Here is a 16,077-nt window from a genome sequence, read left to right as displayed (position 1 = left end):
ACATTCTACTACAGAGACTGGAACATTGTGTTGGCATAAAAGGAACCGCACTCAGCTGGTTCAAGTCCTATTCATCTGAGCGATCTCAATTTGTATGTGTTAACGATAAATCCTCCATGACAGCCAAAGTCAGTCTTGGAGTCCCGCAGGGTTCTGTACTTGGACCGATTCTATTCACCTTATATATGCTTCCTTTGGGAAATATTATAAAGAACCACTCTATAAACTTTCATTGTTATGCGGATGATACCCAATTATATAATTATATATCAATTAAACCAGATGAAACCAATCAATTGGCTAAATTTCAAGCATGCCTTAAGAAACTTGGATGTCTAGCAACTTTTTGATGTTAAACACAGACAAAACTGAAGTTATTATACTTGGCCCTAAACGCCTCTGAAACGCATTTTCTAATGACATAGAAGCTCTGGATGGCATTAATTTGGCCTCCAGCACCACTGTAAGGAATCTTGGCGTCATCTTTGATCAAGATCTGTCTTTTAACTCCCACATGAAACAAATCTCAAGGACTGCCTTCTTTCATCTACGTAACATTGCAAAAATAAGACACATCCTGTCTCAAAATGATGCAGAAAAACTATTCCATGCATTTGTTACTTCAAGGCTGGATTACTGCAACTCATTGTTATCAGGTTGTCCCAAAAAGTCGCTTAAGACTCTTCAGTTGATCCAAAATGCAGCGGCACGTGTATTGACAAGAACAAGGAAACAGGATCATATTACTCCTGTATTAGCTGCTCTGCACTGGCTCCCGGTAAAATACAGAATAGAATTCAAAATCCTTCTCCTGACTTACAAAGCAATTAATGGTCAGGCTCCAGCATATCTTAAAGATCTCATAGTACCTTATAAACCAACTAGAGCATTACGCTCCCAGACTGCAGGGTTACTTGTAGTTCCTAGAGTCTCTAAGAGTACAATGGGAGCCAGAGCCTTCAGCTATCAAGCTCATCTCCAGTGGAACCAGCTTCCAGTTTGTGTTCGGGAGGCAGACACACTCTCCACATTTAAGAGTAGGCTAAAGACTTTCCTTTTTGATAAAGCTTATAGTTAGGGCTGGCTTAGGTTTGCCCTGTATCAGCCCCTAGTTATGCTGCTATAGGCTTAGACTGCCGGGGGACACCTCCCTGCTCTCTTCCTTCTCTTCCTCTCTCCTCCCCTCCCTCCCCTCTCTTCTCTCTTCTTCTCCCTTCTTCTCCCTCTCTATCTGTATGCATTTATGTAAATGTATGTTACTAACTCACCATCCGGGGTATCATCCCCGGAGTGTCTGTCTCTCATGTGGCAGGTTGCCACTGATAAAGTTTACGTCAGGATCATGAATCGTGGCTGCGCCTGCTGACCTGGTCCTGCTGGACACCGGGAAGCCTTATTGACATTTTCCTGGATTCATCCATACTTTCTATTTTTTTTTCCAACACAACATAATTTCTGTCAAATTTTGTATTTGTACTATGTTGCTTATCCTGTACACACGACATCTATTGCACGTCTGTCCGTCCTGGGAGAGGGATCCCTCCTCAGTTGCTCTCCCTGAGGTTTCTTCCATTTTTCCCCCTTTAATTTTGGGGTTTCTTTTAGGAAGTTTTTCCTTGTGCGATGCGAGGGTCTAAGGACAGATGGTGTCGTAACCTGTACAGTCTGTAAAGCACACTGAGACAAATGTATAATTTGTGATATTGGGCTATACAAATAAATTTGATTTGATTTGATTTGATTTGAAACTATTAACAAATCGGAAAAGAACAAAAATCAACAATGTGCTTGTTCACTTTCTGACTTTAGTTTCCCGTCTGTGGTTCTCAGCCCCAAGCACCATTGGTTCCTACTGCAGATGTAAATCTTTAAATAAAGCTCACAAATAGTTTGATTTCTTAAAAAAGATGTTACCGCCTGGTTCAAGGCCAGCAACAAAGAGGGAGGCCACACACAGTTATAACAATCAAAAAAAAGTTTATTTAACTAACAAACATAAGCATGACAAAACAACTAATGGGATGTGTAACCAGGTAGGTCATCAGTTGTGTAAGAAGTGTGTGGATGGGTGAAAATATGGTGTAATGTGTGTTGTAAGGTGCAACAAACCAAACAAAGGTAACAAAGGCCGGCTGTGAGAGAGCTTGATTAGAAATGGGCCGTCTTTTATGGCTTCTGCAGGCCCCGCCCAGATGGCAGGTACCAGCAGACACTCCCTTCCAGCTCTTCCGTAACTGCAAGAGAGCCGAGTTATCTAGGCAGCCATACTAACAAGGGTCTTCACAAAGACTAAACAGGATCTAATTTGCAGAAGACTCATGTCCTCCTTCCCGTGGCTTCAACGCTGTGAATCTCCTCAATTTTCTGTTTTAATCTCTTCACTCTCCTGAATCTTCACTGTTCTACTCAAATACTCTTTAAAAAACATTTATAGTACATACATTTTCTTTTTGTAAGTGGGATTGACTAAAACTAAACTGCTGCCTGTGTTCATCTTAGTTAAGATCATGTCACATGGTGCGACGATGCACTGATGTGTTTTTAAGTTCATGGCATAAACGAGATTTTTGGCACAGAGAAATCAGCTACACATGATCAATTCATTCTTGGTTTGATCACTGGCTGCACACTTCATCAAACATGCAATTCACAGAAGCACCAGTTTTTTCTTCACACAGCTTGCCTGAAGTGAGATGTTTCATTTATACCACGGGTCAGTTCAGCCAAGAATTCTGATTTATTAAAGACGGGATCCAAGCGTGATGTTAATTCCCATAAAACATGGCTAGCTGGCTTTATTGGTTGCTTTGCCAATGTGTGTGGTAACAAGGGAGCTAGTTAGTTCTTTGATTCATATGTATTTACACTATTCTGGAGATACTTACAATTCGCCTGAGGATATTTCTCAGTGTATTTATGAGCACTGGTCGTCTGCCAGTCAGATGCAATAAGGATGCAATACCCATAACCACAGTCCTTAAAGTGAAATGTGCAAATGATGACAACATACTCTGCTGCTTTCTAAATTCTGGTCTTGCCTTTAATCGTATCTGTTTTAATTGCACCAGTTGTTTCATCTCTAATTGTTGCCATTAAAGCACCAAATGTATTTTCTGAGTTAAGACCTTCACGGCAAAGTGTGCATCTCCCCTGAAGGCCTGTTGTCTTTGTAGCAATCGTGGTTATTTGATTAATTACAGTTTTATATCCTAATGTTCACAGCTAAAGCACAATAAACTGAAATATCGTGTGTGTCACAGGGGTGCAGTTTAAAAAGGGCCCGCAGCTATTCTTCCCCGGGGCCCTCCAGCAGGTTAATCTGGCCCTGCAGACAGGGAAGATTTATCATGGCTCCATAGTTTGTTGGTCATATGTGGGTTGTAATTGTTCAAAATGGGACAAATAAAGATGTTTCAATAAACTATGAATAGAAAGCTCATCATCTTAAAAATCATCAGGCAATAATAATAATGACCATAATTTAGTAGCACAGCCCCTGTAGTGGTTCACATGTGGCAGTGAAAGATAAACAGTAGCCTATTTGTTTAAATCCACCATGTAATTCAAACACTATTAATGCATAAATAGTCACAAATGTGTGTACAGAACTTGGAGAGTATATTGGCTTCTGTCATTTTGTTCTTTCCTACAGAAATTGCATAATCTATGAATGGCTCCCACACCGGCCACAATACTAGGGTACCATCTGGGACTCACAAACCGACTCTTATCAATTTATTATCAAAACGTGACTCGTGACTGGAAAAGAGAGAGAGGAGGAAGAGAACAACTTTTCTGCGGGTCTCCCTCTCCTTGGTTGAATTTCATAAACATGGAATAATTTTCCTCAATTTACTACATTTTCTTTTAAAGAGGCAATTTTATTATAAAAGATGAACACGTTACTAAGGTAGCTGATGAATGGGAGTTGTTGCCTGTGAGGAGCTGGTCGTCTGAAACAAGGCCATGATGATGGCTTGCTCCAATTAACAAAGTAAAATGATGGATATTAACTCACCCTAGATATCTGGGTGCTGTACTGTCATAATACAGATCCCATCAGCCTCTTCTGTAATCCCTCGTCATTACGACGTTCGCTCAGGCTTCTTTTCTTTACATTTATTACTTGTTACACATATTGGAGGCCACAGCTAAAAGAACAAAACTAAAAAAAAACTAAATACGTTTCCCAAAATATGAAACTACTAAATGTCCTTATGGCACAGTGTCAGAAAATTGGTTCAAGAGGAATATAGCACAGAATTAAAGGCAGATTGAGGAAAATTCAAGAGTTCATTTCATGTTTAATATTTGATAGAATTACAGATATTTTAATCTGCTTAACAGGAAAATATTTTATTTAAAACACTAAATACTCACCAACAGGTGCACCACAGTGTTACATTAAGAGGCAGTGAGAGTGTCGCACTTAAGTGCATCAACAGTTCCACTTATGGACGCAATTTTCTTTGCATCACAAAGCAATCATGTTCAGAGGGCAAACCCACTAATAAGACAGAAACAGTACAAAGGCCCAAAAATAGAAACAACAGGGTGAATTCATGGCGCTGCAGCCGCTTTTGTGGATCTGTTCCTGTTGTGAGTCATAAGTGTTAGTTTTGTGTCTTGATGACGCGGGCGGATGCGTGGGTGACACTGGGGGAGGGTCGGTGGGAGCAGCAGATGCATCGCTTGTGTTCCCCCAGACCCTTGTCATCCACTCATTCAGCTAGTTGTTGCTACGCTACAACATGGGAGATGACACTCGAACTCAACACGCAGACAAACACACAAAAAAGCTGTTATGTGTTTACACATTCTGGGAAATTTCTTTCTATTTCTGAAACAATTGAAACGTCTTGGCCTTGTGGAGAGAACAGACTCATTTAGCTGTGAACACTTAACATATTGCAGCAGTTAACATACATTCCCTTTCATATGTATACCTTGGCTTTTTCTGCCAAATAAAGAGGATGAGGAGTATTTGACTGTATTTGGGTGATCAGGGGAGCTCTTGGCTCTCAGGTTTACTTCCTCTCATGTGGATAAGGAGGAGGACAGAGTTCTGTTTTGATCATCATAAAGTTTAGTGCACTCTCTGGTATTTCCTCTGGTATTTCCAAAGTTGAAGGCCATTCAGTCTAGAAAACTGTATGCAAAAAAGGGTACAACTTCATAACCACACGGAGGAAACTATGTTCTACACTGTTGTGTTAAATGTACCCTGACAGCTAGCAAACATTTAATCAATATTGTCTCGTGGAATGCACAATAATGCCAACTTTCCAGCCAAAATGTGTGTGGACGTTTGTATTTCAAATAAAGCACTTTGATGCATGCAACTCGTTTCATTCATTCATATTTAAGTCATATTTGGAAGGAAATGGCAAATATGTTGTTCAAATGTACAAATAAAATAAATGTCATGATAAAAGTCTAGTTAACTTGTGTAACATTCAAGACATCCATATCAACTAAAATCCAATCCCAGACCACCTTTCAGATAATGGGTGAATCAGTATTTATTATATGACAAAAAAATCAGATTTATTAAAGATAACAAGCGCTTTCTATTTGTTTTCAAAGTCAGGCGTTAGTGAAGATTCAAAGCTTCTGTCTGACAATATTTCACCGGTGATTTAATTTTATTTTTGTTATCTGAAAAGCTACACGTGTTATGTTGGGAAAACACGTTTGTATATCCAAGATAACACTTAGTTCAGTTGCTTCTCTTCATGATAAAAAAAAACATTTCCCTGCACTTCCAACTATTATTTAGAATTTGGAAAGCTACTACAGCATTTTAAGATGTGAACCATGAATGAAGACATTTCCTGTCACTCCCAGAGGGATGCCAATAAATAATACCTCCTGTGACATGTTTTCTGTAACACCTGCTCTATGAGAGTGATAAAGTGATCTGTGCTCCCCTGGTTTCGCTTCAGCTCAGCTGTAGCTCCCAATCTTTCTCCCTGCCGCAGCGGTAATCGACAACATTTTTTCTGTCCAAAGCAAAACTTCAAAACCAAACCAAAAAGCAATTCCTTTGATTATGTTGTTCCTGAAAGTAACAAATGGGCTTGAAACCTGGCAGCCTCTGGGTGGCATCAGAAAACATTGGATGGAAGTTTCTGTTTCCAGCAACCTAAGGAGACATTGATAAAAAGCTCTGAGGCTCCGGGAGAAGGAGGACCCATGCGGACCAGTCAGTATGACTGATACTCTTCCTGTCGGCGTGTTTGCTGCTTCACTGCCACTTATCACAGAGCGGGAACTTCGCTGGAGCTGCCTCATGTGGTGGCTGTGGAGTTGGCCAAGCTGCAGAGGAGACACATAAAGAGACACATATCCAGGTGGGACAAAGTCGATGACTTGCAAGTCACAAAGTAAGTCTGAAATATCAGCGAGTCATGTCGAAAGTCAAATTCAAGTATAAAGTTTGTGTTTTGAGTCCTGACCAAGTCTCTATGTTCCCTTCACCAAACTTGATTCCATTTGAAATGTTCAAACACGGTAAGAGATCGAGTAAATCTACTGAAAATAATGAATGCTTTTCAGTGTGCAGTGTGGCTCTATGAATGGCCACTTTAGTCCAGAACTATTTTATACAGTCTATGATCCAGACTATAATAAAATGACTCAATAAAGTTGTGATTGCCATGACATATTTCCCCACAGCATGAATCCGAATGACTTTGGTGATGCCTTGACTTTTCTCCGAGCGCTAGATCAGCACTTTAGCGCCGCCATTGTTAGCATGCTAATGTTAGCATTTAGCTCGAAGCACTACTGTTGATGTTAGCCTTGATATGGTACTCATGTGACTCCTTGTAGTTTCTGACCCAAAATGTTTTGCTTGTCTGTTTTTTGGTCACAGAAAAAGTTTCTTACTTTCCGAGTTATAATCTGTTTGATTCAAATTTGAATTGGCCAAGTGTTAATCTTTAGTCTTTTCTCTTAGTCATTCCAAGATAAAAGGCTAAAGTCTAAAAAGTGAAGTCACAAGTTATTAGTATTAAAGTCAAAGTTGAGACAAGTCTGATTTTGTCAAGTCTCATCAGATTCATGACTCCAGTCCAACTCTAACAGAGCTTCACTGTAAAGAGCTTTCACGCATCACAGTAAAACAATAGTCACTTTGTTGAGAGGCCTTTCCGCAGCTCCGGGGAACCTCCAATCACATGTACCCTATTAACCTGCTTTGAAAGTGTCGTAGTGATGAAAATGTGCCAATGTCACTTTGAATTTACGGTCTGTATTTATAGGTTTAACAGAGCCTCAGTTTGACACTGAGCCCTATTAATTGAACTCTCCACAGACATCTCCCTTTATCCAAAATAGGTAGGAAGTCCATTGTGGAAGGTAAAGAGGGACAAAGTAGGCCAAGGACTCTCACAGAAAATAGACTGTGACTCACTGAGGGACCGGATCATCTTGGGAACGAACAGGAAGTGGGGAAGAATGTGGGTTAACAATAATCCTAACGAATTACAACGGAATTATGAATGCAGGCCTCCTGTGGTGGGATCAAGGGAAGAGGTACTACATGTTATGACTGCGACAGGTTTAATGTAGCAAAAAAAAAGTGGTTATGTGATTTCATATTCCAGGCACATAAACATCTATATAAGGGCTGAATGGTCAAATGTTTAGGGAATGAAGTGCATTTAGTCAGGTACTGTACTTAAGTGTCTTTTCAATGTTATGCTACCTCCTCTTTCCCACTACATTTCAAGAGTATATCAATTAGTTCTTCTACCGTTATTAGTTACTTGTAAGGATGTTAATTTTCTAAATATATTTGACATACATTCACGTTATAGATTAAACAACCCACCAGTATATAACATAAGTATATAGTCTGAATGGGGTCATTTGAGTACTTTTGATACTATAAATACATTTTGCTGGTATTTCTTAAATAACATTTAGACTTTTACATGTTTATACTATGGTATTGCTTTTACTTTTAGTAAGTAAAATATCTCAATAGTTCTTCCAATATCCCCATCCCACTTTCTCTAAATAATCCCAATCACTGACAGAAAGCATTGCTTTTCTTTAAATGTTGAAATCAGGTGCATCTGTATAGAGGTTTTTATCAAATATGTGTCATACATTTGAAAGGTTTTAGTGTGAAAATGAACTTTCTCAGTATTCTAATATAGAAAGAAATTGCTATTAACTTTGTTCACCTGCACTGCCCCCATGTGGTGATACTTGGCGCTGCATGAAAAAGTAAACTGTTCCAACAGACGAAAACATAATCAGTTTCAAAACATCAGCCAATCTTTATTTACAAGTCCTAATATGACAAAAAGAAAAAACATACACACGGTGGTGGTGGTGGGCTCAACTCTACACAGAGGTACAATGGTGAGAAACCATTAAACTTGACAAGAGAAACAAAGTCAATAAATTCTCTGTGGCAAAGACTCATCAACTAAATTCTCCTCTCAACTTATTACCAGGACTAGTGAAGCAGTTGGCAGAGTATGCTGTGTAAGGTTCAACATCTTAAGTACAGACACACGATTAATATATTTAAACTTGCATATTGTAGTTTTCTCAGCTAGTGGGTTATTATTTCATCACTGTGTCTAATGAGGAAATTGAGAAGATCACTAATGACAAGTTGAGGGCCAATTCAAGCAAGACAAAACATACTTTGACTCCATTGCATACAGCGACACACATGTGGGCACAATCTTGTTTCAATCCAAACAGATAACAACTTTTCACACTGCAAAACTACACTAAAGGACTCTGTCATGTAGGCAAAAACGTGATGAGTAGGAGTGACGTGTGTGTGGCGGTAAAGTGACATAACAGCAAGTCTTTTCTTGTGAGAAGTTATTTTTAACAAACATTCAGCATTACCACACAAACACACACACACAAAACTGATATATTTGTGAGATAAAAACACAGGAATCTTATAAAGAAGAGGATGGAGGGCACATTCAGGAAATAGCAGGCAATGAGGAGTTGGCTTAGTCAAACAAACCCATGGCACTTGGACTAATATGCGAATAAAAAAATCAGGCTTTGGAACAGGCAATAGATCTGTGGTAAGGAGTCAACTACAATATTCATCTGAATCATTGTGACTTAAACTAACATTTTTGTCAAAGCTCTGCATACAGAATGATGTAAAAGCACCGATACACAGAGCTTAGTAGCCTAAACTGGGATCACCTCTTTAATGTTGCGTCATTAAGACACATCATTAAAAAGGTGGTTTCAGCTAGTACTAAGAACGATCTACACGGGGGGGGAAATGTGTGTCTAAAAAAAAAGACCTGTACACACTCGTATCCATCGTTGCCCTTACTAGAGACACAAACGATTGATGGGTGCGCATTTCAGTCACACACACTTTCATTTTTACACCACGCAGTTCACTCTCACTCTCATATCCTCAGCATATTCTTGTCCCTCAGTTTGGTTGTCCTGGGGTTCAGTGACTCTCAAGCTACATGTTAATCACAAAGAAGAGGACAGGCATAAGAGGTGCAGTGAAACATACTGTATATGAGGCCGTGCACATTTGCAAACTCAGACCTGTAATGCAAATAATAACAGCGAAGATCTGAAGTTATATTTCTCACACACACACACACACACACACACACACACACACGAAGTGTTACATTTGTACACAAAATATTTTCAAGTATGTTAGACTTCATGACAACTGAAAAATAAGTTTACTTGCATCTCTTCTGTGGAAAATTCAAAAGGAACAAAGGACTCTTTTTATAGCAGGTTGGGAAAAGGGTCTTTTTTAAAAAGAGAAATTCTTTAGTTTCAGTCCAAACATGTTATAATCGTTTGGATGTCGGCCACTCCCAAATGTGCTAAAGCATAATAATGCAAATGTAACTAAAAATCCAAACAGCCCGGACACAGAGCAAGTTTCTAGACAGCAGCCTGTTGAGTCCTTATTCAAAAGAAATGTAAAAGCCTTTATTTCAGAGACATAAAATAGAGAAGATTATGCAGTGTAGTGCTGAAACAGATTACTGTTATCAAGAGTTTGCTGTTGCCCCTCACACTGCACCAGCACTGTGAGGTTTACGTTTGGTTTTAAGTGTCTTTTTTTTTTGTTCTAGCTCTGGCAGACGACTATTGCCTTGGGTCTGAGGAGCAAGGTTGTGGATCCATTGGTACATATTCCACAGGCAAAGGCCTAAAAATAATGAGGGAGAGAAGAAACAACAACTCACAAGTGAGCTAAAACATTCTGCCACTGACACATTACCAATGGTAACCTATCACATAACTTCAAAGGCTCATTATACAAAATATAAAATAAAATAAAACACTACTCTCTACAATCCTGTCCTGACTTACATGGAGCAGCAGGATCGGGTATTGGCGATAAACACGTGGTCAGGCTACTTTCGTTTCACAGCGTCAGTATCTTCTTCCTTCAGGACAAACTTTTTCCTCAGAGCTTCTGAAATCAAAGAGGCTGAGTCCTCCTCTCTGAGGGACGTACAGCCTCTGTTGTACCTGCACACCAACCAACAAATACAAACCACGTATGAGAGGAGATACAATGTGATTTTAACTTCATATAGAAATATTAGCAAAGTATAAAGGGACTTTTCTTGAAAAAGTGCAGCTTATTCGATTTCCTGTCGAGATTAGGACGGGAAGATCGATAGCACTCTCGAGTCTGTTTGGCAAATATGACTTTATAAGACAAAAGACATGACAAATAAAAAAGGTTGAACACTTCATCAGAATTTTATCAAAATCTCAATATTGACTTGTGTAATATCTAAATCGCAGGAGGCACACTTCGGTTGGATCATTAAAAAAAAAAAACTAAAAAAAAACTTACTAGCTTCTCATAATTTACCCACCTAAGCTTTAAAAAAGGCAAAATGTGTGTCGAAATATCGTTCTGAATTTAGTACTGTGGTACTACAGAGATGTCCCGGCGTACAAATCATATTGTACAGACTTAATATCATTCCTAACAAATAAGCAAACTCATAATGAGCGTTGCAGTGTTCGGCCTGCTGACGACTCGTACCTGTCTTTGCTCATCTTCATGCGGTTCATGTCCTTCAGGATGTCCATGACATCAGCAAAGCTGGTGGACTTTGACAGAGACACTGTATCCTCCTCTGCCTCCCGGAAGTCCATGCTGGGTCTGTCCAGGTCAAAGGTCGCTGATGCCGTCATGGAAACAGGCGGCAGAGGGTCAGGGACAAGCTCTGACACCACAGAGATCCTATCGTCGTCTTCCTCCTCCTCCTCCTCTTCCTCCTCCGTGACATCACTGATGACAAAGGAAGCGGCAGCCGTGGCGGCCGGCTGGTACGGTACCGTCTCGAAAGGCGCCATGGAGAAGCTCATGCTAGTGTCGTCAGGGGAGAGCAGGTCAGGGGTCAGAGGGTTGGAGCCTGAAAGAAAGAAGAAGAGAAATTAATCTGTAGTGAGAGCAACTCTAAATATCAAAAGCACAGAGTTAAAATACTGAAGCTCGCTTAAGTGTGCTATTGTTGATTTCAGTAGCTCTCCTCCCAGACAATATTATATGCTAAATGGAGAGCTGTGGGAGAGTCTACATTCCAAATCAATCACATTTCCCTTAGAGTATTTTTTGTTGTGTGAAAGTCCAGATGCTGCGAGGATCACATTAACTCCCTCACAGCTTAACAGTATCAATGTATTGAAAACACGTGACACTATCACTAAGCACGAAGGCCTGGACTATACTTCGCCTGTTCACAGACAATATCACGGCACAACATTAACAGAATTTAGGAAGCAGGCTATCTTATCTAGTTTTAAATCTTGATAGTTTAAGTTCCTTGTGTGGCTCTTTTAGACAAGTATGTTTAAAATCTGTGGCAATACAATACATGTGAGTACGTGACACTTTCTTGTGACATCCCAGGTCAAATTTTCAACGACTGACACACAATCGACACTGAATCACGGATTATCTTTTGCCACTGACCTACAAACTGATGCCAAGACATCTTAGTTTCAAAGAGCTTAAGGAGAAATAGGGCAGCTGACTTGGCAACAAAAGGATCACAGTAAGATGAAGACAGTAACTCAGTGGTGAAACACAGGCTCAATAAACCTACCGTGCTTTAAGCAGCTTTATGAATCACAGCATGAAGTATCAATAAAGGGAGTGTCAAGTAAAGTGTAACCAGTTCACTCCATGATTTTTTTTTTAAATCACTATTAAAATAGTACGTTCAAGATTTACACTGGACAAGTTTATATTGTGTACACTTTCATTTTTGCTTTGGTTACCTACCAGAATCAGTTGAAACAATCTTGGCGATCTGTGCACGCAGTCTGCCGAGCTCGTCCTGCAGGGCGGTAGTGCGGTTCAGCGCCGTCACCCCAGGCTTCCTAAGCCCCTCCACCCTTTTGCACTCACGGCGGAAGTTGGGTACGGATGAGTTCCTGTGGAGCACCAGGAGAGGCGTGGGCCGCCATTCGTGTTTCAGAGGACGAGAGTCACTCCTGAAAAGAGAAGAGTGGACGATCAGTGTAACTGAACAGTGATTTATCATTTTATTATGCATTATCATTTGATCCGAGTCCAGCTTTTGAAGTATGCTGCATATCATATGATGTCTCTCTTTGCCTTTACATACTCCTAAGAAAATGCCCTGGTTAATAATACTTATATATATATATATATATATATATATATATAAAAAAGTATACAGCCCCAATATCATAGCATGACAATAAATCCCATCTTTGTTAAGGTTATAATGTTCAGTTTTCATCAGTACCTAAAGTCTGCAAAAATCAGCAGAGCTGAATTGGCACCTCTCTGAGACTGTATTAAAAAAAACGGGACATTATAGCATTGCACTGCATTTCTTCAGGCTGCATATGTGCACATGATTTAGGCGCAGAGAGTGTAGGATAATGCAGTTACAGATAAGTGACTTGGCACCATACCATAACCTTAGTGGTTGTGTTTTAGGGCATGACTAGATATTTACCGCACTCTGGCATATGTCTCTTCTTCATCTGCGACAATCCAGGCTATGTCTGCCAAGGTAGGAACCATAGGGCCAGCCATAGGCCGAAGAGCGGGCAGGCCCGGTAGTTCCTAATGCACGAGGACACGAGTTAGCGTTGTATATGCAATGTTTCTATTGCAAACAATAGGGGAACATAATTAATAGATGGAAAAAAGATTACATGCAGGTCTTATAGGATCGGATATTTACCTGGAAACATGCCCTTTGTGGAGGTCTGAGTGGAAGAGTGGAACCTATTCTTCTCACAAAACTACGTGCAGATCCATGAGGCTTATTCTGCCAGATAGGAATAACTTCCTGGAGAACATTTATAAAAAAAAATTAAAAACAGTCATCATACTTTAATGTCAGTGCTTAGTCTAATTTGCATTCCTGAACAGTCATGTGCGAGAAAGGCAGTGTTAAGTTAAACAGCGTTATGTAAAGACATCATTAACAGCGAGGAAGCAAACTTACTGTGTCTGTTTCCATGGTGATGTGGGGTCTCATTCACTGGTAAGTGTTCACACCAAAGCTTGGTGCTAGCAGTGGCTGAAGACAGAGCAGTTCAGTGGACAGATGCCATTTCAGTGCAACTACCAACTCTTGGAATATAAACTAGTGATTCGTTAGAGCATCTGTTGAGAGACAAAGCAGGAGAACACTGCGTTATTACACACACCAACATAGAGGAAATTGTTTAGAAATAATAGCCAAAACTAATCATAATTTTGATGACTGATTATCTAGACAAGTAACCTTTTTGTATAATCTCAAGTAAAAGGCATGAGGTGGACACAGTTCTGATTTTGTAAAAATGTGCTTATTTTTCGCTATTTTGTATCATTAGAAGCTATATAATGTTACTTTGTATTTACAGTTGAGTACCAACAAAGCCTTTGTCACTGCTAGCCATTTATAATATCACCTATATTTATACTGTTATTGTCACTGAAATCAGAATCGTTTTTAAGCAAGAGGTCTGCGTCCTGGAGAAGAAATAGGTATGCCACACAAAAAGCATAGCCTGTCACACGCAAGCCAATTTACAAAAACCATGAGAAACATACCACATATCGCTATAACAAGGTCCAGTCTTATAATAGTTACTTATGAGCTATCAGCATTTTTGACTTCATACGATAATCAATATAAAATGTAATGATTGATTAACAGATATTAAAAGGTTGGGTGAGCTAACGCTAGCTAATGTTGGTAAGGCTGTCATCTCACTGACTACATCAACAAATGAAGGAGCAGAGTAACGACCATCAGTGCTACACAGCTAACATTTAAAACGGTTAGCTGTTAGCTAGTGACGGTTTGTCTAAAGGTTGCTTTGACTAACGTTACTTTGATGAAACACGATGGACGACAGAAAGATAGCCTTTGTGCAGTGGTTTGTGAATAGCTTAGTTCAGTTCATAATAAGTCGGTAGCTAAGGCGATCAAACACACAGACAGCGACCGTCAGTTAGCTTTAGCAACCCCCAACAACGGCCCCTTGGTTGACCCTCAACGGTACACTAACGTAACCATTTTCCACCGTGTTTCGCTTCTCCTCAAATGCAATCAAAGCTGCAAGAGCACAACTTACGGTAGATAATGACTGTATATGTGAAAGCTGAGCCGGTGAATTATTTACGAGAAGCAGCTTCTCCTCTTCGTCTTTCAGACTGGAGTTGTGTTTTCGGTAAACAGGCCGGAAACCTGTGCCTCCCTTTACTGTGGTTTGATTGGTTGGAGCCCCGGGAGCTTCCTTCATCAGAGCCTGTAGAGGAGCGCCCCCAGGCGGTGGAGGTGAACAGTGCTGAATGCAGGATACTACATGAAGTGAACTGTTTGTGGAATAAACTGTAAATTTACTTTAGAGCCGAAACGATTCGTCGATTAATCGATTGACAGAAAAAATGTATCCTCGGTTTAACTTACTTTATTTTTTTTACCAAGTTCTAGCTGAATGTACCAACAAGAAAGCTGATGAAAGATATACACCAGTAATGTTTACAAGGTTAACATTTATGGTAGAAGTTAAGTTGTAGGTTATTACTTATAGCCTATTTGTTATATATGTTCAATGATCATAAAATATATTTTTTAAAGAACAAAGACATGATAACGTTGTTTTTTTTAATAATATGTGCTTTATTTGTTAAAATATCACAATTATGTTGTGATATTATGATATTTGACACCATTAAAGCTGAGACATAACATAGACATGTGCAGAGAAGGATCTTTCTGTTACTACTTGCGTTTCCCAATGTTACCCCTCAGCAGTGGCGTAGCTAGGCCCATTTTAGGTGGGCTTCAGGTTTAACCATATTTATGCAAATGTAGTTTATTTTAGGAAAGGGGGACATGTGTCCTATTAGAAATTGGTGTCAGTGTTTTCTCCAATCATTACATTTTTTGAAAGTTGTGACCCCTCCCCTTCCCAAGACCACAAAGTTCTATTAGATCTAGCATTTTAATTTTGCTCTCAAGTGCACCAGATGCAGACAATTCACTTTAAAATGTTAAAACAATTCTGCCCGGGGGAGCATGCCCCGCAGCATGTGGTGTGTGTGTGTGTGTGTGTGTGTGTAGGGGGCGGAGCCCTGCCCTTTGCGAAACAGCAGAGGAGAAACTGCGCAAAGCAAGCAGTAGACCAGGGGTGTCAAACTCTCACAGAGAGGGCCAACATTAAGGCAGTATTTCGTGGGTGAAGCTTGGAAACTGCAGCGCCCACAGAGTCACACTTTGCCTTGAGTGTGGCGTTACACTGGAGGTCAATCAGCTCCATGTTCACATGTGATGTTTCCACGTCAACTGCAAACGGATTGCTGAGCAGTTCATGCGCAGTCGGGAACACAGCGGTGGAGATGGTTTGTTAGTGTTTGGAAACACGTAGTGACCTTAATGCATCTGAGTCTCCCACAGGTTTGAAACGCTCTCACTGCTTCACACATGTCCGTGATCACACGGCCCTGAAGCTGGAGGTTTAACAGTGAGATGCTTCGTTATGTCGCACAAACAGGCCAGCTCACATCGCCACTTTTCGTCCCAGAGATCTGAT

At 40.1% G+C, this 16,077-nt stretch overlaps 1 protein-coding gene across 1 annotated transcript; it reads right to left on the bottom strand.

The window, feature by feature from the left end:
* Nucleotides 1–8,267: 8,267 nt before the first annotated feature.
* Nucleotides 8,268–14,747, bottom strand: mtfr1l (mitochondrial fission regulator 1-like). Its single transcript, XM_029461328.1, has 8 exons — nucleotides 14,617–14,747; nucleotides 13,497–13,657; nucleotides 13,230–13,337; nucleotides 12,999–13,108; nucleotides 12,293–12,504; nucleotides 11,048–11,420; nucleotides 10,357–10,518; nucleotides 8,268–10,192 (listed from the first exon to the last, which is right to left on the bottom strand). Exons 2-7 carry the CDS (start codon nucleotides 13,527–13,529, stop codon nucleotides 10,401–10,403), a joined length of 954 nt encoding a protein of 317 aa, XP_029317188.1. The 5' UTR covers nucleotides 13,530–13,657; nucleotides 14,617–14,747; the 3' UTR covers nucleotides 8,268–10,192; nucleotides 10,357–10,400.
* Nucleotides 14,748–16,077: the final 1,330 nt, after the last annotated feature.

This window comes from Cottoperca gobio, chromosome 22 (assembly GCF_900634415.1).
Source record: "Cottoperca gobio chromosome 22, fCotGob3.1, whole genome shotgun sequence".
Taxonomy (NCBI): Eukaryota; Metazoa; Chordata; class Actinopteri; order Perciformes; family Bovichtidae; genus Cottoperca; species Cottoperca gobio.
Note: the sequence above shows the minus strand (reverse complement) of the source record. Positions and strands in the feature narration are given on the sequence as shown.

Coding starts and splice junctions, on each gene's coding strand:
- mtfr1l (XM_029461328.1), bottom strand. CDS start 13,529: ATGAGACCCCACATCACCATGGAAACAGACACA. Junction 11,421..12,292: donor GATTGTTTCAACTGATTCTG/GTAGGTAACCAA, acceptor TCTTTCTTTCAG/GCTCCAACCCTCTGACCCCT. Junction 10,519..11,047: donor ATGAAGATGAGCAAAGACAG/GTACGAGTCGTC, acceptor GTTGGTGTGCAG/GTACAACAGAGGCTGTACGT.